The 26,381-nt window shown below is 39.3% G+C and overlaps 1 protein-coding gene across 1 annotated transcript in view; it reads left to right on the top strand.

Annotated features, from left to right (window-relative positions):
- The window catches only part of MAN2A1 (mannosidase alpha class 2A member 1), a 153,574-nt gene extending 127,464 nt beyond the window's left edge, over nucleotides 1–26,110 (top strand). Inside the window, exons 14-22 of the mRNA XM_075836752.1 lie at nucleotides 1,045–1,278; nucleotides 2,544–2,666; nucleotides 4,846–4,957; nucleotides 5,252–5,385; nucleotides 6,933–7,074; nucleotides 11,755–11,888; nucleotides 13,168–13,362; nucleotides 18,464–18,568; nucleotides 21,071–26,110. Of these exons, the coding sequence (XP_075692867.1) occupies nucleotides 1,045–1,278; nucleotides 2,544–2,666; nucleotides 4,846–4,957; nucleotides 5,252–5,385; nucleotides 6,933–7,074; nucleotides 11,755–11,888; nucleotides 13,168–13,362; nucleotides 18,464–18,568; nucleotides 21,071–21,220 (1,329 nt within the window). The 3' untranslated portion in view covers nucleotides 21,221–26,110. The remainder of the gene's footprint in view (nucleotides 1–1,044; nucleotides 1,279–2,543; nucleotides 2,667–4,845; nucleotides 4,958–5,251; nucleotides 5,386–6,932; nucleotides 7,075–11,754; nucleotides 11,889–13,167; nucleotides 13,363–18,463; nucleotides 18,569–21,070) is intronic.
- Nucleotides 26,111–26,381: the final 271 nt, after the last annotated feature.

The following is a 26,381-nucleotide window of genomic DNA, read 5'->3' as shown; positions in this document are numbered from 1 at the left end:
GGGCAGATTAGTGTGATTAGGTTAACCATGAAAAGCATTGTGTGAACATATTCCGGTATACAGGATCTATGTAGAAAACAAAAGCATGTACCACTGCCTAACACTTCTGTTATTTCCACTTAGAATAGAATGACAGGAGTACATTATTTTGCCTTGTGTGTGTTGGCAGAGGCTCTTGACACATTTAAAGCCCATTTACATGAGTTTCTTTTACCTCTATATATTTGTTTGCCAAAAAAACAGGAACAAATCTCAGCAAAGAAAAGAAGCATTCACCAATAGAAATCTTTTCATCCTTCCTCCTGCTGGATTCCAATCCTCGTTTTGAGAAAAAAGAAAAATCAGAGGGAAACACAAAGCTAACAAGTCCTTACTTCTCTGACACCACACACACACACACACACACACACACACACACACACACACACACACACACACACACACACACACACCTACCTAACATTAAAGAGGACCTGTCACCTTTCCGGACATATATATTTTTTTAGTAAATATTTGTATTCCCCATGAAATGACCATTCCGGAGCATCTTTTCTTAGATCTCTACATTGTGCCGTTCCTTTGTTCTTAGAAATGTATGAATAAATTGACAACTGGGTGTTACCAGCTTGGGGTGTGTCCCTACATAAACTTTCTATGTCCAATCAGTGCTGACAGAGTAAGACTGTATAGGGACACACCCCTTTGACAAGGGGAATGGTAACACCCAGTTCTCAATTTATTCATACGTTTCTAGGCGTTCTAACTGAAGAACGGCACGGTATACAGTTCTAAGAAAATATTTTTCAGGATTGTTTTCATGGAGAATACAAGTTTTTACTAAAATAGACATGCCAGGTGAACTGACGGGTCCTCTCCAAGTATCTTCTGGAAATTGTTCTCAGGATTTTGGGGATAGAGCTTTTTCAGTTGCCAATAGATTGAAATGGTCATTTAGAACATGAAATCATATTGTCTCTTTGACTACACATTTCCTAATCAAATATTCCCTGATCATTGTTTTTTCTCCCAAATTCGGCTCTTTAGGTTTCATATGTGGCACACTTACCACCTCTTGGCCTAGCTGTCTTCCAGCTTGTGGAAGCAGAAGATGCAGAATCTGTGAAGGCTGAATACACTGTTTTTACCAGGGGCAGAAGTAACAAAGTCCTGTCTGATGGCATCTTCCTCATAAATGAACTAGATAACATTGTCACCGACTTGACTATAGAGAATTCCTATTTAAAACTCTGGTTTTCACAGACATCTGGATTACTGGAGGTAAGGGGCACATACATCCCCATGTAAAACAGCGTAATGTTCTGATGCCTCCGCCTGACACATTAAGAAGAAAGAACAGCTCTTTAAGGCTTTGTTCACATCCGCGTTGACTTTCCGTTGAAGGGTTCAGTCAGAGCTTTCCAGTGGGGCAACCTCTCAAAGGAGAGGCAAACGGAAACCTTAGCTTCCGTTTGCATCACCATTGATCTTAATGGTAACAGAAACTTTGCTAATGGTTTCCGTTTGTCATCGTTGTGAATGGGTTCCGTTGCTTTTATAGAATGAATGGTGCAGTCGACTGAACCCTTCAACGAAAAAACAACGCTGATGTGAACAGGCCCTTAGTAGTACCAAAAGCTGAATTCTCAGGGTTTCTTTTAATAATAATTATATTATGGTCCGCTTTATTTATGAGTGGTTACCATCAATACATTGTTAGAGCTTCCAACATGTTTACATACAAATTTATGTTGTAATATCTATAGAGTACATAGTTCGGTTGAAAAAAGACGCATGCCCATTAAGTTCAACCAAGGGATGGGACAAAATGGAAGGGAGACTTTGTATTTTATATTACTGCAATAACCTGAAATCTGGATCATAACATAAATTTCTCATGACGTTTGCGGTTCACGTGCATTCAATGCAGATGGTTTTGTATGGTATGCAGGGGGTTATGTAAAAGTAAGGGGTTAAATGGGTATTCCCATCTTAGACCTTTATCGCATATCCGCTAGATATCCAAAAGCCACTGGCTGCCGCATCCAAACTGAGACTTAGTGGCGATGTGGCCATGCTTATGGAGGCAGTCGAGCTCACTGCTACGCTGTTTCTGTATCTTCTATGGGCTAGCACAGCAAGCTCGGCTGTTACCGGTTTTGAGATAGGTGCGGCTTCCAGAGCGATGACCCGCATCGATCCGACATTTAAATCATATATTGTGGATAAGCCATAAATATTTAAGATGTAAATATCCATTAACATAGCTAACATGCACACGAAAAATGGCTTATAAAGTCCTGAGAACTGTTTACTATGCATTTGTTTTTCTACTTTACTTTTGCCTTTGGCATATAAATGGATGAATCCAGCATATGTAGCTTCAAAGTGGGGGAATAAATCGTAGTTTATTAACATCCCCCCTACTTTTAGACCGCTAGTCATAGTTCACTTTGATAAGTGAGAAAAATCCTATTAAATGAGCTGCTCTGAACCTAGTAGAAGGCATTTTAAAATGCTTTGTATTGTTGAAACGTTTCTTTTAGCAAATGAAACTAAAGGAAGATGGAAAAATGCTAAATGTGCGGGTAGAATTTTCCTGGTATGGTACTACAAACAACCGAGATAAAAGTGGAGCTTACCTGTTCCTGCCGGATGGTGATGCCAAGGTATGTGTATATACTTGCATTGTGTGTCTGACGTATTTAATGGAGGGATCCTGGCTACATCTGAATTAATGTTAAATAGGTTGTAAGGTCTTCTATAAAAAATAAAAAAAATCTGCAACATCACAAATTACATCTAGAATATAATAAAATTCCAAATATTAAGAAGTGAGAAATTAGCATGAATGTATATATTTTTTCTTCCTAACCGCTCCTGCCAGTGGTTATCTAATATATCACAGTTTATCTAGAGTTTAGGGCAGAACAGAAAATCCGTTCACAGCACTTTTGGATTTCGTTTGTATTCAGTATGCCAAGTGTCTACAGCCAATAGTATATAGGACTGCAGGTTCATATTCCTACCTGTAGTCAGAAAAAATAGCATAAAACAAACTAATACAATAAACTTTGCCAAGATATGCATAGTTTTAAAAATAAACTTTGATCAATGAAAATTTGCCGTTTTCCCTGCCCAGTGCCTGGGGAAATATAGTGCCTATGGAGAGCACATCACTGTAATAGAGCACTGGATAGACCACAATGACTGGGAAAATTTGCTCTCATTATGTATTATTTATTTATTTTTTTACAAAAAAATGTCAAAGTACCTTTAATGATTTCTGCAATGTATAAAATGTCCTAGCATAGTCTAAATGCTGATAACTGAGCCCCACCCGCATTAGAAGCATTCCTACCCTGCTCTGTATATTGTGGATGAGCCGTTCCTATCTACAGTGCAGATTTGTGACATGTCCGCAGTATTCATCATCATAATGTCACACTACATTTCAGAAACTATTTGTATTGATTCTTTAATCGGACGGGTTCCCGACTTCTACTGGTTATTTAAAGTTACTCATTTTCTTCTCTGTAGGCGTTTTTTCCTCCTCTGCGTTGCTGCATGCCCTAATGTTCAGCGCTGGGCACTCTTTTTTTTTTTTTTTTTTTTGTGTTTTTGTATTCCTCACCATGTGCATTTTGCTGAAGGAATAAAATCCATCTGAACTTGTGCATATCATTATACTTTCCTGGCAGCAGTTTATGGAAATGAGGGTTTCCTCTTCACATTTGTAATGGTGAAATGACTGCTCCTGTCGTACATTTATTTACTGACTAAGGGACATGATATAGAACAGTATCTAAAATGTTAACCATTTGGAAAATTCATTTTTGGGATTAATTAGATACAAACTAATAAGAATGGAAATTGTAATGTAAATTCACAAATAATATCAAAGGTTGTTATTGAATATTGGAAACATGGCTGCTGCTAGGTTTATTGTAGCAGATACTATGCCATTAGGGCACATTATTCGGTCGGTCTCGCCCGCATATCTTTTGCCAAAATGGAAGAGGATGTAGAATTATAAGAGATTGCTGCTTTCCCCTGCTGGAAGCTGCTTTTTGGACTGCATATTTTTGGTCCATGTCCATCACTTTCTGATGGCGAGTGGGAGCAGGAGAAGGTTGTGAAGGGGCCCCTTCATTCTCCAGATCGGAGGGGGTCCTTGCAGTCTAACCCTCAACAATCAGAAAGTGATGACATATCCTAGCCATAGGTGAGGTTTTCCTTTTCAAGAAAAATTCAAGAAAAAAAAAAATCCACTCAAGAGGCTTACGTTTTGTTTAGGGTATGTTCACACGACAGCGTCCGTAACGGCTGATATTATGGGGATGTTTTCAGGAGGAAACATCCCCGTAATTTCAGCCGTAACGGCATGTGCAGGCGCTTGAACGCCGTGTCAGTTACGGACGTAATTGGCGCTGCTATTCATTGGAGTCAATGAATAACGGCTCCAATTACGTCCCAAGAAGTGACAGGTCACTTCTTTGATGCGGGCGTCTATTTATGCGCCGTCATTTGACAGCGGCGCGTAAAAATACGCCTCGTGTGAACAGACAAACGTCTGCCCATTGCTTTCAATGGGCAGATGTTTGTCAACGCTATCGAGGCGCATTTTTCGGACGTAATTCGGGGCAAAAACGCCCGAATTACGTCCGTAATTAGTGCGTTTGAACATACCCTTAGGCTCAGACTAATTGCACCAGGCATAGAGTGTAAAATAAATGGAATCTATGGGGTATCTCTGCCGAAGGGTAAGTTCAGTTTCGGGTAGAATTACTTTTATTAACAATCTTTCCCTGTTATCTCCAAGGTTTACCAGTTTGTTTTCCTTTGCAGCCTTATGTGTCTGATCCACCAATTGTAAGAGTCACCCACGGGGATTTCTTCTGTGAAGTTGTTTGTTACTTCAATCACGTCACACACACCACTAGACTTTACAACGTTCAAGGTGAGATTTTAGGAAAATATGTGCATGCGATGATATGCCTAGGACATTCTATATTTGATCACGCTAGTGGAGCTCCAAAACGTATCACCTGTTACATGCATTCTGCTTTACGTGTTTACAAGATTAGAACCCCAGAAATAGAATATAGGGGTCACTTATGGCTTTGATAATTACACAACTATTCAGCCTATTGCATGCTTGCCCGTATACTGTTGAGATATGGAAATTGCTACTGTATAAGAAAACTTCTTTTGCACAGTGTTTGTTTTATCATATCGGATTCATCCCCCCCAGGCCTCGACGGGCACTCTCCAGAATTGACTAATGTTGTGGACATCCGAGAGGAATTCAATCGTGAGATTGTCATGAGGATAACATCGGACATAGAGAGCCAGAACAAGTTTTTTTCTGATCTTAATGGATTCCAGGTATGGCACTCATACAGGATGTTGCACAAAGTGATATATATTTTTTATTCTTATAGAGCGTAGTTATTAAAACCTTTTAATACCTACCAATAGTCATTCAACAATGAATAGCTGTAACTGGCTTCTGTTTGGATTTAGCAAATGTTGATGTTCGTGGGTGAGCACTGAACAAGCTTGTATAATGGTGCTATATATTTATAATGTTATGCTACATATATTACATTTGTGTTCAAATATTATACACACTAAATGTAGCTGTAACTATAGCTATTTTGTTTGTATTGTCACCAGTGGGCACACAATTTTTTTTTTTTTTCGCTAATCCTGTTTTACCAAAGGTAAATACATCTTGTGCTCCTTTCAACTAACTATGTGAGATTGTGGAGGACGCTTTTAAATCGTATACAGTACATTACGGTTTAGTATTTTTATGAAAGTTGTAAAAGGAGTAAGTTCACAGATAAAGGGGTTTTATGGACTTCCATACTTATGGTTAAAGCAATGTCTTTTCTCAAAATTCTTTGGGAGAGTTGTCAATACCGACCCGTCATATGAATGGTGCAGCAGAAAGTCCTCCAGTGCAGCATGCAACAGATTAACGACAATAATGCCAGGCCAATAAATGAGTCCCACTTGGCCCTACTCTGGAGCTCTGTCCACTTTTTAGAAACACATACATTTTTTTAAAAAGTGGCGCAAGGGATTCATAAATTTGGTGTTCAGTCCAAACGCAATCTATTTCCATGTATTTGTCACAAAACTGGAGAAAATGCCTTGACAAATCTGTGACAATGTTTGTTTACAAAATTATGAATTTATCAGCCTGTTTTATGTGGCTGAGATCCACTGAAAAGAGTCCAGTTTATATAGAAATGAAAGAAGGATTGAACCAGCGCTGTTTGGTGATTAAAAGGGAATCGATATTCCCACTTTTATTGTCATGGAAAAATTATTAAAATATGAAGAGACGCAGTATCAAGGTGGTTTCATAAGGGCAAATGCATTTGTCCTATGAAACCACCTTGATACTGCATCTCTTTCCATTTTTAATAATTTTTCCATGCCAATAAAAGTGGCAACATCGATTCCCTTTTAATCACCAAACCACGCTGGATCAATCCTTCTTTCATTTCTATGTTACTTACCGTGTGCCGTCACGGAGATCCGGGCGAGGTCTGAGTGTGGGACGCAGGACTGGTGAGCTGGAGGCTTCCTCCCTTCCTTTTTTCTCTCCAGTTTATATACTTTCCATACTGAACAGATTGCTAAAATCGAATAATCAGAATTTCTCAAGTATTAAATTGCAAAATGTAATGTAATAAATTTATCTGTAACACATTGGTTAAGCAAAAGTTTAAAAAAATGTAGGGATGTAGATTCTTAACAGAGGACATTTTGTAATTCCCTTATTTTGGCTTAAAAACGCACCAAATCTGTATCTCTAGAAATGTGTTTTATTTAAATTGCACAAAAATGTTACTGTTAAAAATAAAAAAATTTTTTTTAACCTAGTTTCTAATCTACATTTTATGCTACCTATTTGATAGATTCAGCCACGTCAAACTTTGAGCAAATTACCTCTGCAAGCTAATGTATATCCAATGTCTACGATGGCTTACATTCAGGATAATGCTAGACGATTAACATTGCACGCTGCACAGTCCCTGGGCATTGCCAGTCTGAGAAGTGGTGAGTTTATTATGCTCTTCTTCCATGCTTGACTCTTCTTAACTTACCTGACCTTTTTGCTGCTACATTGCTTGCCTTCATGCAGTCGTTGGCCGAAGTAATTTCTGTGGTAATTAAACTGAGAACTTAATGTTTATTAATTTAAAATGGCTTGGATTCGCAGCGGCAAGTGAGTAAACGAATATAAGTTTGTGCAGTTGAATAGAAAAAATGTATATACTACTTATGTTCTCAGAAATATCTGGAAGTGTGGCCACCGTGTTCAAGCTAAAGATCATGGAGTAATTAGCCAAATACAGGAGCGTTGGATTTTCTTGGATAGCCAAAATCAATATAATTAAGATGAACATACTTCCACTTGTGTTATATACTTTTCGATGTATCCCTTCATTATTCCCTAATTAAAGAAATTAACGATTTGATCCTCAAATTTATCTGGAGTCCAAAACGGTCGAGAATATTTACCCAGTTATGTTCAGTCAAATGAACATGGAAGGGATGTGGTACCCTTCCTAATATAGAAGGGTACCAAGCAGCGGCAATTTTACATCCCTTAAAATTCTATTGGTTGGGATCAGTTGCAGAGCCTTGGGTCCATATTGAAGGGATGCAGCCAGGGGAACCTTCATTAAGGGGCACTCTAGTAAAAAATATGAGTAAGTGTAAAATTTCAAGATCACTGCTAGATTCAACTGACGTATTCCTAAAACCTGGGACAAATGTCTTAACCAACATGGGCTTTAAGATGGATATGGCAGATTTCTGGTTGGAGTATTTGGGGGATTTACTACCAAATTAACATTTTTCCTTGTGGAGCCAGGGTGGAATCGGTTCATTGGAGGAGTTGTGTGATGGTATTAAAATTAAGTTATTTCCGGAATTAATGGTAGTATCTAAATTGCCATAAATACAGCTATATTCTTATATGAGAATTAGATCTCTCCTGCAGAGTTGTGGTCTGATCATTAGAATAAGGGATATAAACACTTTAGGTACAGTTCTTTCCTAGTCGGGATGACAAGGGAGGTGTTTCTCCTATTTATAGAGATATTATTCATTCCTAACTTCACAGCAAATTGCCCTATATGATAGGTGATATTAAAATCCTTCTCTCAACTTATCTTTTAAAAGTTTGGCTACAAGCAATAAGATGTTCCAATAAGAACTCCTATTGTTTTAACCATCTAGTGGCCATCTGTAAAACACTAAGTATGGCACTTGTCTCAAGGATTTACCCTAATTATTCAAATATATTCTGGCGACGGTGTAAATTAAGGGCAAACCTAAAGAGTTTGTGGTGGGACTGTTCACTATTCATAAACTTTTTGAAGGAAGTCTTCGACTTGATATCCGAAATTTGTAGGCGTGAAATACCTCCCTTGTCTGAACGCCCTCTTATTAGCATATCCTTTGAATTTCTCCCCATAGACTAGAGATGGGTAGTAAATCCGATATTAACTGCAGCAAGGGAAGTGATAGCCTCCAATTGAAAGAGGCGAAAAGCCTGGACGTAAAGTTGGTGATGGCTAAAGTTAATCCGTGCTATACTTATGAAGTAGGAGTATTAAAAATAGAAGTCGCTAGAAAAAAATGCATTGGATTGAGGATGGTAATTGGTTAGGTCGTGGTCTGTGGGTATATTCTGTTGTCTGTTGTCATGATGTCCATTGCTATCTGCTTATTAGTTAGCTTTTCTCAAGGGTTTGTTTCTCTTCTTTTTTTACCTGCCCTAGGGGTTACGTGGATAGGTTTAAGGGGAATATTTGGAGGCATTTCTATGCTGTTGCAATGTGATCACTTGATATAAGAATTGTTGTTGATGTTTCATTAAACTAATAAAAAAAATATATGTTTTGCTTTTATATCGCTACTAGTCCCAGCACTCCAGTACAAAAAAAAATAAAAAATCCTTTGCTCCCAAGTCTTAAAACTTAGGAGCTAAATGTAATTATTTTTGGGTCTCCAAATAAAAATCCATTATTAAGTGTTGAATAAACAAAAAAAGTTTACACTAGACTGTAGACTGACCAACTGCAGCGTATACGCTTTACTGTGAACTAAAGGGGGTTTTACACAGGACGATTATAGGGCAGATAAGCGTTCATAGAACGCTCGTTGTCGATAATTGCCCTGTGTAAACAGGGGAATGATCAGCAGATGAACGAGCAAACGCTCGATCTGCTGGTCGTATCGTTTTAAAAAAGTAAAATAATATCGTTGTTGGCAGCACATCTCCCTGTGTAAACAGGGAGACGCGCTGCCGACATAATCATAATGTATGTGGACGAGCAATCGGAGTAACGACCGCTTGTCCACATTCATAGCTCCGTGTGACCGGAGCAAAAGGGCGCCGATCAACGATGTCTCGTTAATCGGCGCTTGCTGCACTGGCCGCTTATCGGCTGGTGTATAAGGGCCTTAACTGCAGCATTTCCACTAGACTGTGGGCTGACTGGCGGCAGCAGCATTTCCACTAGACTGTGGGCTGACTGGCGGCAGCAGCATTTCCACTAGACTGTGGGCTGACTAGCGGCAGCAGCAGCATTTCCACTAGACTGTGGGCTGACTGGCGGCAGCCGCAGCATTTCCACTAGACTGTGGGCTGACTGGCGGCAGCAGCAGCATTTCCACTAAACTGTGGGCTGACTGGCGGCAGCAGCATTTCCACTAGTCTGTGCACCTGTGTGTCCATCACCATGGACAGAATTTTATTCACTGGAAGTGAACAATGAATGTTTCTACTGAATAACAACAAGCAGAGATCTTGAAAACCGTAAGGAATTAATAAAACAAAATATATTAAAAAAAATTAGAACTAATTATGCAAAGAATAACTATTATTTTCCAAAACCTTTTGAGTTCACACCGAGTTTTTTGCAGGCAGAAAAAATCTGCCTCAGAATTCCTTCAGTAATGTTGAGGCAGATTTTGAACTGCCTGCACGTACTTTTCCAAGTTTTTTTTTCCACTGTGTTTTTTGTCACATGGCCATTAAAGGTATTGCAAGGACCGCGGGAAAAAAACGTTAAGAAATGAGCGCCGAATGTTTTTTCTGCCTCTCATTGATTCAATGGGAGGTTAGAGGCGGAAACCACAGCAAGAAAGGACATGACTCTTTTTTCCCCCACGAGTGGCCCAAAGCCACTCGGGGGAAAAAACGCCTCTGCCTCCCATTGAAATCAATGGGGGCGATTTCGGTTGTTTTTTGGAGCTGATTCAGACTCAGCTTCCACATTTAAAATCAGCGCCAAAAATTTTCAGTGTGAACTGGCCCTTAACATTTGGTCAGGGTTGACTAAGTAGAATGGCAGCTGCCCTGTACTGGTCACTGTATTCTTTAGTGTCACCTTCTGGATCACTTACAGTTCCTTGCTGTACAGCTCGTGGGAAAGCTTCCACCTCCACCCGCCTCAGTCGTACCCTTCCTTGCGGCACCATGGTCCACCAGACTATGAGACCTTCTGCCTTGGAGTCAAACTTGGACAGACTCTCTGCTCTAAACAGTGATGCACTGGAGCTGGGCTTACCCGTGGCTTCTGAAACTTTGACTGCTCACTGCTCGTGACTTTTACTGAATTTGTCTCCCTTTCTTAAAGGGGCAGTGCTTTTTTCACTACATTAGAGAGGAATGTTTTTATTTTTTCCTAATTTCATATATTTGAGAGCGGTTTTATATTTTGGTTACCTACTGCTTCAGGAGGTTTTCCAGGAAGTAATAGATGCTTTGTTTCATGATAAAAACACAATAGAGTGAAATCTGGTGGACAAATGTACAGTGAAATGGTGTGTGTGTGTGTATAGCTTGAACTCTCCTTTGTGATTTGTGGATGTACAGGCACGACTCTGATGATAGCATGGTATGGCTGCTGCTTATCTGGCAATCTTCTTGTGGAATTGGTGGGTCAATGTAGAGGGATGTGAACAAAATGATCGCTCCTAATGTAGTGCTGCCGTCCGTGGCAGAAAGCAAGCCAAGCGGTCTATATAAAACCGTATCTTTATTCCAGGACAACGCGTTTCGAAATCTACAATGATTTCTTCCTCCGTTCCATACAAATTCAGGTCTTAAAAATTATTAACCCAATACTGAAAGAGCATGAGTTCAAAGGTAAATGACCTGGTACTTAAATCATGCTCTTTCAGTACTGGGTCCTTTTCCTTTACTTAATCAGCCCCATTTTTTAAACCTGCATTTCTATGGACCGGAGGAAGAAATTGTTGTAGATTTTGAAATGCGTTGTCCTGGAATAAAGATACTGTTGTATATTTTCTGCCACTGACTGCAGCGTTACATTAGGAGCGATCCTTTTCTTCACATCCCTCTTTGTTTCGTGATCTAGTATAATACTTAGAAAAAGAACACAACTACTGTCCAAACTCGCACTGAGGGTTATACTATATCATGAAACAAAGAGGCCGCGAAAGTCAATTTCCCCCGGCAACTGTTTAATCTAGTAGAATGAGACATGTCTATAGAGATGGAATAAATTGCTCTCTTTTTCTGATCCGCTTGCTTTTTCCCTTCTGTTGTAATTTTACAAATGGTCCACTGATTATTAAGCCTGACATCTGTATCTGTTTTAGAGAGAAAAAAAAGGCTGCATAATGTTAAACTGCAGTTTAAATGTAATGTTTCCAGACGTTCGATTGAGTAAACCATTGCCTCGTTTTACACCCAAGGTCAGTTAGAAGTTTTCATGGACCGTCGGCTGATGCAGGATGATAACCGTGGTCTTGGGCAAGGTCTTCAAGATAATAAAATCACATTTAATTTATTCAGACTTCTTTTGGAGCGAAGAACTGGAGTAGATGAGGTATGTAAAATTCATGGTCAAAATTTCACTCTTATCAGCAGAATTGCCTTGTAATGTTGTCAGCAATGTGCAGCGGTGATGGCCAAACTGAAGAGTGCACGCAGTCATTTCACTCACCATCTGGGTACAAGAATGTGCCCAGTTTGCTGTAATGATTTCCCTGAATAACATTTATCAAGTTTTCTTTTTCCTCTATGCTTTCCAGTTACATAATAACTTTTGATAATCTGTCTAACCCATCCCCCCCTAAAGTGAATCTTTGACCACCAGTTCCTGTTTTTATGAACTTGCTCGCATTTGCAGGATGACACATGGCTTATTGTTTAGTATTCGACATGATTTGAGGAACATTGTATCCATCACATGTATTGGATGTAAAAAAGATGTAAAACGCAAGTTTGGATGTCAGGTTATAGGCTGTTCCATTGTGGAGTTTCACATCGAGGGAGTTCTAATTATGTTGCCTGGCAGGACGCATCTGATCATGTCAGTGTTATTGCTTTTCAGTTTTTCTTCGCTTCCTTCTATGTGTCAAACATTTTTTTTGTTATACTTGTCTTTCTGTGTGTTTCTTACTTTATGCTTGTGCAGAATCAAATGTCAACGTGACATGGTTATAATAACCACATGTCACCTTGAAGTGTATGTATATGTTGTACGGAAACGTATAATTCTGTTACAGTAATTATTTGTGTTTTCAACCTGTCCAGCATTCATCCGCCTGAAGTCTGATGTTTTGTTAAAATTATATTTACCACTTTATATTCTACTGTATGCGTTAAAACCATGAACGGGATTAGATCTCATTGAATGGGAGGCAAGCATTATCCTTTCCCTCGCTCGAGAAGTTGAGATTTGTTTAAGATGAAAGTTAAATTTGTAGTGATTACGCATCCTTTTACATAAAGGTAGTCTTTATAATATGAGTAAATTTGTAAATACATTGTACACTGTATTATCCTGAGCTACAGCCTGTATTATAGTCCAATACTACATTCAGAATACTTCAATTTGAGTCTTTATGCCAGGCACAATATTGGAAAGCATAACTCCCACTGCCTTATAGGTGCTCGGGGAAACAGTGTTGACATACTTACTGACTGTTTCCAATACTAGCAGCTCTATGTATTTAGCTCGGTGATCTAATGGATAAATAATGTAATTTACTTAGAAGCGTTCTCACCTATTTATGCTTAATTTTGTCTATCTATCCCTATATCTATCTATGTATCTATCTTAACATGTCCTTTAAGTTTTCTGCCCTTGTTTCCTCCAATAGGGTGAAGAAAAGAAGGCAGTCAGTTATCCATCCCTATTAAGTCACGTCACTTCATCTTTTTTAAACCATCCTGTAATCTCTATGGCCGTATTGGCTGATATTGGCGTTCCTCCACTACTTGATGCCTTTTCTCCGCTGCAGTCTTCAATGCCTTGTGATGTGCACTTAGTCAATTTGCGGACGATTCAGGCGAAGGTATGCTGCTTCACGTCTCTTAAACCTCTAATCTTGTCTCCACATTAGACCTCTCCATGAATTAAGTTGTCCCTGCTGCAAACACAATACATTCACTGTTTGGCTACGATGTACGTGGGTTAAGTATTTTCTCTACAATATGCATAGAGCCTGGACTAGAACTAGTTTGGGGTTTTTTTTTGGGTGGAGAAATTTTGGTGTAAATTTTTTTACACTCTATTATTCCAGTATGTTTTAATAATTGTAAGAGACACCACTTTTTTTCACCTACATGTGACATCACCTTGCAATATACTGTACATTACATGCTGCCTAAACTCGAACAATTCTACACAACTATACAGCGTGAAGTCTTGATATATATATCATATACCTGTCAGAAATACAAGCAGACTGGTGTTTATGGATCGCTCCAGCTTTAGAGGATTTAGATGAAATAAAAATAATTTTTGTAATCACAGCGTTCTACCATTATATCTCATTGAAGGCCCAGTTACTTGCCTTTTTGGATGAGCAATCTCCGCAATGAAGAGATAGTTGATGGATTTTGTTTAAAAATTGTGGGATGTTACAGACTCCAATTTTTAAAGAATTTAGAATAGCTTTAGGTCTGAATACAAATGCCCTAATGCTTCAGAATGACGTTTTTGCCATTTTCTTTCCTTGGCAAACCCTTACTCTGCTTGAATTCTTTAAAAAAGGTGGCGTTGAGGACATTTCAATCTCCTGATATTGTAGCCTGTAGTAGCAGGATAATGACTGTTCTGCCGGTGCTATAAACAAGTTGGATTCGCCATTTACAGAATCCTGTATACGTTAAATGGTTTCTTTGTTTTAGAGAGGCTGTTATGCTGCCCATAGGTACATTAGAAATGGAGGGACACACACCAAGGAAATTAATTCATAAACAAAGGATACAAATTTGAAGAGAAGACAGCCCCAAGTAATCAAAGAGTTGGCAAATCCATCCGAAGGTGAATTCTTCATTTACGTATATATCCGTGTTCTCCTAATCGGCAATGTTTCGTCACAATCCCAAACTAGGAAAAAAAAAATCCTAACATTGGGCCAAAATGTTGTGCATTTCCTTTACGGGTAGAGTAAAATATAGATACAAAAATTTGCCTTTGGATGGATGTCGATGACTTTCTTGTGCCCCTTGGCACATTGTGGCAGCCTCTCAGACCAGTCCATTAACAGAATGCAATAGCAAACCAACACAAAGCAGCACTCCACGTTGAATGTATGAATTAATGTAAATAGTGGCAGATTTTTTTAGCAGGTGCTGTCTAGCATTGATATAATGCAGGCTTTTATAAACAAGAGTCGCCTGTCAGCATTTTCAGAGCAGCAGCAGAAAATTTGCACGTCCCCTACACTGTGCTACTTCTAAAGGTAGCAATTCCAGTAGTAACCACAAGTTTTCATCATTAGAGGTAACATTTAGGCTATGTTCACACAGAGTTTTTTGATGCGGAAATTGTGCCCCTGTCTAATGCTGTACTTCTTTTACTCTGTGGGTGAAGGATGGGTATACGTTTTGCTTTGTTATGGCTATTTAGGTGTTTGTTTGTATCTAGTTACAAAAATGTGTAAACATGGCACAGTCTGCTTTTCTTGATCAATTGCCCCAAAAAGTGGCGTATATTGTATGGGGTAATTTAATTCTTTCATCTCTTTTAGACACGTTTTGCACCTTCATTGACCGTTTAAAAAGCACTTAGATAAAGGGTGTAGCTTAGAGGAGTTGTAAAGTGCGCCATTTTTTTGGTGCGAAATATTGGTGTAAAATATGCCAACCATGAGGTAGTGTGAGGAAGAGAAATTCATCTATCGTGCGCTATAGCGAGTTGCATGTGCCAGTCTGTCTAACTTTTACAACTGTATTAAATAAATCTGTCCCATGGTGTGCACCCCAATATCAATCTACACAGGGTCCCTGTGACCGTATCGATACACTGTGGCACTGATTTTAATAGAGGAGGAATTATCAGGAGCATAAGTGTTTTGGATGTGCATTCTGTACCTTGAGCATTTGACATATCTCTGCTTAGATTGGTATTTAAAGGGTTGAATAAGATTAGAAAAACAGGGATACTTTCATCCGTAAACCACTCCACACCGGTCTATGAAATGAATACCACGCACAACCTGTTGCTAATGTCCCGGCATTTACCAGAATCCTATCGTACCAGCTAAGCATATACTTGTCGCTTCCTGTTACAATCTATTCCACTCATTTTGATCATATAGCCTCTACCCGCACCAGGACGTAACTGTCCGTCATTGCGGGAGGTTACTTTCCGCACGAGGACGTATAGTTACTGAGTATTTCCCGGTGCACACTGTCGGCGACAGTGTGCACCGGGAACCGGGAGGTCAGCTGCCACCGACAGCTGACACTCCCCTCTTGCCGGCCAGCGGTCCTTTGCCGCTGATTTCGAGGAATTAACCCCTTAAATTCGGCGATCGGGTGCAATCGCCGAATTTTGGGGGTTTCTAACATATCGGCAGACCCCGGTCCGAAATTGCGGGGTTTGCCGTTAGTTACTATGGCAAACGGAAGCCAAACAATGGCTTCCGGGTCTGCCATGGACGGTAGCCCATCAGGACCAACCTTCGGCTGGTCCTGATAGGCTTCCTGTCAGAGTGACAGGAAGTCACTGTGTCGTTCCCGATAGCACACTGTCGGCGACAGTGTGCATCGGGAACTTGGAGATCAGCTGTCCCCGACAGCTGACACTCCAGTGTTGCCGATCAGCGGCTCATCGCCGCTTATTTCGGCAATTAACCCGTTACATGCGGGGCTCGATTGCGATCTCTGCATGTAGCGGGTTTGTTGCGCATCAGCAGCCTCCATGCAATCGTGGGGGCTTCTGATGCTTGTGATGGCACCCGGGGGCCAGACAACGGCCCCCCAAGTCTGCCATGTATGTCAGCCTATGAGGATCAGCCTCATACCAACTGTCAGAGTGACTGTGACGTCACACTGACAGTTGGAATACGTTACACTACCTAGGTAGTGTAATGTATTCTAGCAGCGATCAAAGCTGCAGGTCAAAAAAATAAAGTGTAAAAAGTAAAAGAAAAGTTAATAAACAAAAATAAAAAGTGTAAAAAAATGTTTTATAAAAGTGTAAAAATAAGTTTTTTTGTTTTCCTATAATAAGTCATTTATTATAGGGAAAAAATGAAAACGTTAAAAAAAAAGTACACATATTTGGTATCACCGTGTTCGTAATGACCCAAACTATGAAACTATAATGTTAATTTTTCCGCACGGTGAACGCCGCAAACAAAATAAACGGAAAACTGTCAGCATCGCTATTTTTTGGTCACCACCCCTCCCAAGATATAGAATAAAAAGTGATCAAAAAGTCGAATTTACCCCAAAATGGTACCAATAAAAACTACAACCCGTGCCGCAAAAAACAAGACCTCCCACAGCTTTTTTGACGAAAAAATAAAGTTACGGCTCAGAATAGCGTGTCTCAGAAAATAAATTGTAAATAAAGTGCAAACGCTGCAAAACGTAAAAAAAAACTATACACATATGGTATCGGCGTAATCGTACCGACCGGCAGAATAAATTAAAACGTAATTTATCGCGCATGGTGAACGCTATAATAAATAAAGAATTTAAAGCGCCAAAATCGCTGTTTTCTGGTCACCTTAGCTCTAAAAAAGATCCTCAGGGGCCAAAATGCTCACTATACCCCTAGAAAAATTCCTTGAGGGGTGTAGATTCCAAAATAGGGTGACTTTTGGGGGGTTTCCACTGTTTTGGTCCCTCTGGGGCGTTGCAAACCCGACAAGGCACTGAAAACCAATCCAGTAAAATCTGCGCTCCAAAATCCAAAAGGCCCTCGTTCCCTCCTGAGCCCTGCTGTGGGTCCAAACATCAGTTTACGACCACATATGGGGTATTGCCGTAATCGGGAGAAATTGCTTTACAGATGTTGGGCGGCTTTTTCTCCTTTATTCCTTGTAAAAATGAAAAAATTTTATGTTTCCACAGAAAAATAGGTGATTTTCATCTTCGCAGACTAATTCTACTAAATTCTGCAAAAAAACTGTGGGGTCAAAATGCTAAGTATACGCCTAGAAAAATGCCTTGAGGGGTGTAGTTTTCAAAATGGGGTCACTTTTTGGGGGTTTCGACTGTTTAAGTACCACAAGACCTTCTCAAACCTGACATGGTGCCAAAAATATATTCCTAAAAAAAGGAGGCCCCAAAATCCACTAGGTGCTCCTTTGCTTCTGCGGCCTGTGTTTCAGTCCATTAGGACACTAGGGCCACATGTTGGATATTTCTAAAATCTGCAGAATCTGGGCAATAAATATTGAGTTGTGTTTCTCTGGTAAAACCTTCTGTGTTACAGATTTTTTTTTATTACAAATTAATTTTGGCAAAAAAAATGAAATTTCTAAATTTCACCTCTACTTTGCCTTAATTCCTGTGAAACGCCTAAAGGGTTAAAATACTTTCTGAATGTGGTTTTGAATACCTTGAGGGGTGCAGTTTTCAAAATGGGGTGATTTATGGGGACTTTCTAATATATAAGGCCCTCAAAGCCACTTCAGAACTGAACTGGTCCCTGAAAAAATGGGCTATTGGAATTTTATTGAAAATATGAGAAATTGCTGCTAAAGTTCTAAGCCTCGTAACGTCCTAAAGAATAAAAGTACGTGAAAAAAAATGATGCAAACATAAAGTAGACATATGGGGGATGTTAACTAGTAACTATTTTGTGTGGTATTGCTATCTGTTTTACAAGCAAATACATTTAAATTTAGAAAAATGCTAATTTTTGCAAATTTTTGCTAAAATTGGAAGTTTTTCACAAATAAATATTGAATTTATCGACCAAATTTTTTCACTAACCTAAAGTACAATATGTCACGAGAAAACAATCTCAGAATCGCTTGGATAGGTAAAAGCGTTCCGGAGTTATTACCACATAAAGTGACACATGTCAGATTTGAAAAAATCATCTGTGTCCACAAGGTCAAAACAGGCTGTGTCCTAAAGGGGATAGAATTGGAGAACCCAACAATAAATCAGTTATTTAATGTTTATTGTTTTTTTTTCTGCTTTCAGGTGGGACCCTCGGAAGAGGCAGCTCTCATTCTTCACAGGAAAGGATTTGACTGCAAGTTTGCAAATAAAGACCTTGGGCTATATTGTTCTACGTCTCAGGGAAAGGTAAAGTAACAGAGGAATAAGAATGAACGTTTCATGTTTATTTCACAACAGCATATGTGGGGCTTTATGCTGGCATATGTTAGTACTTCAACTGTTGTAGAAATTATAATGATGCCCCTCCAGGCATTGCGCTGGGCACTGCATTTGGAGTCTGGTAGATCCAGATGAGCAGAAAGCTGCAGATTACTTAAATCTTATGATTTTTCTGGACTCGTTCTGCTGAGGGACCTTCCCTTATGTTCCTTTTTTCTCGGTTGCAACACGGAACATCTTCGGATGTAGTTTTGTCAAGAAGGAACTTTTTTTTAATTATAATCAGGAATAGCAACATTAATTCTGTCATACAAAGAAGCTGAAAAACAGCTAAAGAAATGTTGTATTTCTAGGATACCAAATATAAATAATAAAAATCTGTAGGAGGGAAAGCATTTGTAAACCGGACGCCTACAGAATATTTAATTTATGCACTGTAGAAGCCTTTTATCCTGATAAAAAAAAGTACCTGAAAAGTGAAGGAATATAAACTACATATTATTAGGCATTGCCATTACCTATACACTATATGGAATATACATAGTTGTAACCATCAGTGTGGTCGCTAAAAAAGGGCACAGTAGAGAAAGTGCAGAGAAATTCTGATCTTCTCTGTTTACGATCAACATGAGTTCTGCTGTGCAGGATGGAAGTATTCGAAAACCAGGGGCTGGCTGGCAAATTTTCACCTGGGAGACAAGCACACAGCACTGGCTCTTGTATAAACTTTGCCACATTTCTGGTTTAGAGCTGTAATTATGACTTAACTAGTCACCTGACCTGTAAAGCGGTTTTGCCATCTGGTATTGCAGCATATGGACGTCCTAGAAGGGGTCCCCTGCTCAGGAGCCCTCTTTCTCGCAGCTCTTTACTCTGACTAATAAAGAGCAGCTCTCTGTCTGTAGGACTCAGGACTTGAATTTGAGCCATAGTTATATTGCTAAACCAGAGACTGGTTCAGCCAGACCGACTTGTGCAGAATATGCTCACTTCTGTTAAAACAAACTCCCCAGCTATGTCTCACCAAAAACCGGGGGGTTCTCACAGTTTGAGAAAGCATTGCGCTGGAGCAAAGATGCCAAAGTGAGCACTGGTTGTTCTGTTTTTTTTCCTCCTTTACTTGAAAAACTGAAAACGGGTCATAGACTATGACCGAAGCCTATGGCCTGCCTTCAACTGAAGCCGAATCATCTAGATGCTGTAATAAGCACTTTAGCATTTTTGTTCTGGTGAGGGGTGGTATTCTGTGATAATAAAAATGCCCCAGTGAAATATTCGAACATGTCTCTCTAACTAATGAGAAACCTACACTGAATTGCCACTTTATTAGAGACGCCCATCTAGTAGTGCAATGGACCGCTTTTGGCCTTCAGAACCACAGGAATTTGTGTTGAAATTGTTCTACTGGAATATTGGCCCATGCAGACAGGATAACTTTTCGCAGTTGACACTTAAGTGTCCTTCTGCTGTAGGGTAAACAGCTGACACGAAGGGATGAACTTGGTTGGCCACAATACTTAGGTAAGCCCTACTGTTCAAATGTCCATTTACAGGTAGCAGCACACACATAGTGTGCCAAGAAAACATTCCCCACAACATTACTCCACCTTCACCAGCCTGAACTATTGACACCTGACAGAAAGGGTTCATTGATTCATTCTGCTTGTGCCAAATTCGGACTCATCCGTATGGTGCAATAGAAATCTGGATTAATCTGACCAAGTAATGTTTTCCACTGCTCATTTATCCAATTTTTTTCTCTTTCACCAGCTGGCCCTTAGACAGCAATGGCATTTGAACTGGTCTTCTGCTGTTATAGCTCATCTGTACTAAGGAACAACCAGTTGTGCATTCGGACACGTTAGTTAGAGCACTAACGTTGTAACCGGTTGCAATTTGCTTGACAGTGCACCGCCTGTTTTTCAGAACTATTCTTGACACCCTTCTCCGACCCCTTTTGTTGACTAGTTTTTTACATCTACAAGATCTCCTTTCGCTGGATATTTTTCCTCGATCACTCCGTAATCCGTATGGTTTCGAAAACATTGCACGAGGAGAAAATGCACAAGGTTCCCAGTTTTTGAGATACTGGTCCCAGCTAGTCTAGCACCAATGACCATGGCTCGTTCGAAGTCACACATATTGCTAGATTTTTCACATTCTAATGTGGATTTACACTGAAACTGATTCACAGAAAACCTCATGCTCACTTGATTTTATGCTGCACTCTGGGGTCATGTGTCCAATTTCCATACAGGGAAGCTCTAACCGTGAAGAGGCCGGTGTCTCTAATAGAGTGGCCATTCAGAGTATGTCTTCTATAACTACAGGTACATTTTAAGCGATAATTTGCAAATGGAAGTTTGTGTTCAATGAATCAACCCGCACAAGCGAAAGAGGAGAAACTTTATAGTGTAATCTATATGTGGACTATAACCTGTAAAATGTTGTTTTTATTTTTGTTTACAGATTCAGGTTCATGAACTTTTTGACGGGTTCAAGGTTGAACACCTAAAATCATCCACTTTATCCTTAATGTACTCGCCATCAGACGCTGATTTAAGTACAATAAACATGAACCCCATGGACATTACCACATTCCGAATAAAACTGAGGTGAACGTTGCTACATCTGGCCAATACATTCCCTGTGTTTTACATGCAATAAAGAAGCACATTGTTACATCAACTCCTGGACACCGTGAGGATTTGCTTACGGGGGTTTTCTGTTGACACCACCTCCAATGGAAGCCATGCTCCATCTTCCATACAGTACCATTTGTGTAAAGCATCACTTCTGTATTCTCAGGTTTAATGGATTAATAATTTGTTTTCTTGTCTAATTCTTGAATCCACTACTGCAACTGAAGAAAAATGCTTTACAAGATGTGTTCCTTATTAAGCACTTAATTTGCAGCTGGTGCCAAATACCGATGACCATTGACAAGGCAAGGGGCTTATTTAGTAAGGGTGGAAATCATCCTGGAACCTGTAGCAATCAAATTTGTCTTTCATTGATAAGTCTGGCTGACTCCATTTCTTGCCAGGAATTACAGCTCATTTTTTTTTTTTTTTTTTTTGTACCTTCAGCCTCAAACATTCTTTTTCTATATAATGGCTAGTATAAACTGAATTAAAGTAAACCTATCATCAAAGTACATTTAATATGATACATAATATACTGAAACATTTATGTTCTATGGTAGATGGGTAAAACAAGAAGAACCTGGGTTTTGATTATTTAGATGTCTTATATTGTTTTGTTTTTTACGTTTGCTTTTCAGTATTTGTTATAGCTGCTGCTATGGTTCTATATAGACATTTAATCGGTGACTGAAGCTGGCAACAGGCTTGTAATAACTATCAGCCGGAAGCTATTGTGCCCCTATCCCGTTAAACATGCACCTTCATATCTGCAGAGTGTAGGATTCCCACTTGGGACAGGAGAATAAGTGGCTGCCAAACACCTGGTAACACTTCTCTCTAGAGGGAAGAAAGGATTGGACAGGTGAATACCATCAGACAGGCACCATACATGAGATTGTCGTGGACCCCACTGATATCAAAATCCTGGGTCTATGGCCATCTTGAAGTAAATCTGCCGTATGTGTACAGTATATTATAGCGCAAGAGGGACTGAGCAGAATGCGATAGTTTTTGTATAAAAATTCAAAAACTTATTGATTTCTTGTTTTGTCTGGGCTGATGGGTCTGGAAGATGGTCTGTCTCAATGATTGACCACCTTGAGTTGTGTATACAGGAAAGACTGTCAATCGTTGAGTGAGATCGCTCTTAATAACGCAACGTGGCTGATCTGCCATAAAAGAGTTATTACTGTGTGTGTGTGTTGATTATCATTTAGTCTATAACGGTCTATAGTTATAATACTTGTATATGTGTCACTTGTAGGCACGATTTATTTCCACAATGGGCAGTACGTCATATTAAATAATATTTTGATGATGTGCTTTTACTTACATTCTGATGCTGTGCAGCATCCAGTGTTCAACCTTTTCCTTTACGTTCTGTTGAGTTTGCAAATAACTGTCCAGAGATAATAGTTTATTGCTTGTCCGTTTGGGTTACGTGCAATTCTTCCATTGCTTTTCAACACGGAGGTGATTTAGATCACAGAATCCAGATCTTCTTCCTAAATGAACATATCAAAACGAAAAAATGTGCCTTATTTTTTTTACACTTCTTATATTTTTTATTGACAATTGTATTGAGTTGGGGGGTTTGTTTCTATTTGAACTTTATTATGTACTTTTTGTTTGGCCTAATCTGCAGCTGCGAGTCTGAAGAGTCTTTTTGTAGACCGGATGTATGCTTGTATTACCATGAACTCTTTGGTTTGCTGAATGTAAAATACCTTTCTGATACACAGACCAATATAAATTTGTATCAGAATTCCCGAATTGTTAAGCTAACCAAGTTTACATTCTTCTGCAAATCACTTACTAATTCTATGGAATGTCTTGACGTATCATCTAGTGCAGACTTAAGGAATTAATGTAGTTTATTTTTGGAACCAAAAATCATGCCATTTGTTGCACAAAGCATGCTGGTATATTTATTTTACAACCCTGTGCTGTAGTTACTAGTATCGAAGTAAAGAAAGAGCCACCAACTATTTTGGAACTTGAAAGCTCTATTCACGCTGCCTTTCAGGATTCTTGAGACATGACTAATACATCATGACCTTTTCCAAGGTTCTAACAGATCGCATTGACCTAATGGGTACGTTCGGTTTCCTTTTTTTTTTTTTTTTTTTTTTTTTTTTTTAGGGGGATGGGATAGTGCAGCAATTTTGTTTCCAAATTTTTTGGAACCAAAAGTACCTTTATTGCTTGGTCATGCCAATTTCATTATATAACAACTTGCAAGCTATAAGAGGGTATGTCCAAGCCTGACTGTTAAAAACCTAATAACCAATGTTAATTATGGCGTGTTGGCCTTAGACCAACAGTGGAGCAAAACGATAGTAATCTAGAGTAACGTGTTGTGATATTAAAGTGTACCTCCAATTAAATAGAACGATTTTAGCACAGGTCTGTGCTGCAGGCTGCTCATAACTGCACTAGGAGACTGATCCTACTGCTCAGCCTCCTAGGATTCCATCTCCAGTAAGGGTATGTTCACACGGCAGCCTCCGTTACGGCTGAAATTACGGAGCTGTTTTCAGGAGAAAACAGCTCCTGAATTTCAGACGTAATGGCAAGTGCAGGCGTTTTTTGCAGCGTCCATTACGGACGGAATTGGAGCTGTTTTTCCATGGAGTCAATGGAAAACTGCTCCAATTACGTCTCAAGAAGTGACAGGCACTTCTTTGACACGGGCGTCTTTTTTACGCGCCGTCTTTTGACAGCGGCGCGCAAAAAAAATGACCGTCGGCACAGAACATCGTAAAGCCCATTCAAATGAATGGGCAGATGTTTGCCGGCGCATTGGAGCCGTATTTTCGGACGTAATTCGAGGTTAAACACCCGAATTACGTCCGTAAATAGGGTGTGTGAACCCAGCCTAAGGGTGCCAGCGCTGTAGGATCACTATGCATTACTAAATACTGGAGATGGGAGCCTAGGAGACTGAGAAAATGCTCTGTCCTCTACTGCAGAGTTATGAGCAACCTGCAGCGCGGACTGGGATTGGTCCATGCTGCGATTTAGAAGCTGAATCTACTAAAGCCTTATTTACACGAGCGTATTTAACGTCCGTGATACGCGCGTGAAAATCACTGCCGTCGCACGGACCTGTGTTAGTCAAAGGGGCCGTTCAGACAGTCCGTGATTTTCACGCAGCGTATGTCCGCTGCGTAAAACTCACGACATGTCCTATAATTGGCCGTTTTTCACGCATCACGCACCTATTGAAGTCAATGGGTGCTTAAAAATCCCGCGCAGCACACGGAATCACTTCCGTGTGTCGCGCGTGATTCGCGCAACAGTAGATAAAGAAATGAAGGAAAAAAATAAAAGCACTTCCTTAATTTCTTTTTCTAAACATCAAAACCGCGTGTCGTAAGCATGGCATATGTGTGAAAATCACGTAGCTACGCACCATTCACTGATGACACACGGAACTGCAACGCGTGCAAAACACACACGTTCGTGTGAATAAGGCTTAAGCAAGTTATGTAGAAAAACTGTTATTTAGTAAAATCCTGCTCTATAATTGTTATATATTTGGTCTGGAGGTATATTTTAAGTCCTGCAATCTGCCTCTGCTCTCTTCTTCTAAAACATCTGGAATATCACAGTTCCCTAAATGTTTTGAGAATCGCCTTGTTCATCGGAATTTTCTGCAATATTTGCAGTTAACCCATTATAGTGCTATTCTCATTGACGTTTGAACATTTTGGGACTCCCCAAAGGTCCTAATTCTGAAGCCCTGAATGTAGTGTGACCTAATACAAGGTGGTTATGGATTCACAAGTGTAGGCAGGATAGGCGACTAGTTTGGTGGATTAAGGTGGGGCCTCCTTTACTACCTGTTTTGAGGTTTTTTTATAATATTGGGTGGTAAGCATATCATGACTTGTATTTTTTTTTTTAAAGTTTACTCATCCCCGTTCTGTGCCATAAATGCGACAAAAAAAATATTAACTCCTAGTACAACCATTTAATGTGATCCATGAAAATAATAGTTCTCCCCATACCAGTAGTCTACTGGGTGTTCTAAAACAAATATTTTCTTGACTTGTTTGCTCCAAAGTTTTTTTGTTTTTTTTTTGTCATATTAAAATGAAACCCATTCTGGGCTTATAAATAGCAGGAACTGCTTTCCAAATTTGATTTGCAATCTGCATGAAGTTCTGAAATCTTTTATTCAGTCTCCAGTTTGTGTAATAGTATATTTCTGGAAACCGCTACTCTGCTTATTGAGCTCTCTGTTTTTAGCTGTACCCGAGCTTGAAGTGAATCTGTCACATGCCGATGACAGAGCTGTATTGTGGGATGTGTCAATATTCACAAATAATTAAATATAATGTATAATAAATATTGACTCCCACAGATTGGCTGCTTCCATGTTTGATAGCATAACATGGGGGCTAAGCAATGCATTGATACACTTTGGAAGATATAAATGGAGTTCTCTACAGATGTCACCAAAGGCATTTGTATAGAGAATATAATTATTATATACTTGGGTATTAAAAGGGTTGATTAAAAATGGGTCGCAGTGTTCCAAATATAATTGAGAAACTATAGTGTATTCAAAATATAATGATTGAGCAAATTACTGAAATGTGATTGATATTTGATTTTCTCCCTACGAATACAAATCCAGTGTTCTTCTGGCATTCTGACTCCCGCAAATCAAGTGTTAAGAATCTTCTGTTTTCTTAAGTCTATCAATAATCTTATCTCATGCTGTATTGTCTGATTTATAGATTTCCTGTGTTCATTTCTTGAAATTGAATTGATTAAAAACTTTTGATATTTTCTCTAATAATGATTTTTACATTTAAATTGGGAGATGTAAAATATTAAAATGATCTTTAATAAGCGTCTGTCGTCTTATTTATTTAAACCGACTATTTGGGTGGGTTTGATGCTCAACAATACCTTGGAAGTTACTGATTCTCCTTGCGGAGATCCAGCTATACCAATTACGAATTCAGAAATATCAATTAAATGTCAGATAATTAGTAACTACAATGCAGGTTTTACAGGCATTAAACTGTTTGCTGTGAGATGCCAGATTAGTGAGTTTTCTAGAATATCAGATGTTGTTAATTCCTCGTCAAAGTTAAGAAAAACGTAACTTTTTTTTTTTT

This window comes from Rhinoderma darwinii, chromosome 1, assembly GCF_050947455.1.
Source record: "Rhinoderma darwinii isolate aRhiDar2 chromosome 1, aRhiDar2.hap1, whole genome shotgun sequence".
Classification (NCBI taxonomy): Eukaryota; Metazoa; Chordata; class Amphibia; order Anura; family Rhinodermatidae; genus Rhinoderma; species Rhinoderma darwinii.
This window is presented reverse-complemented; position numbering and strand designations above follow the sequence as displayed.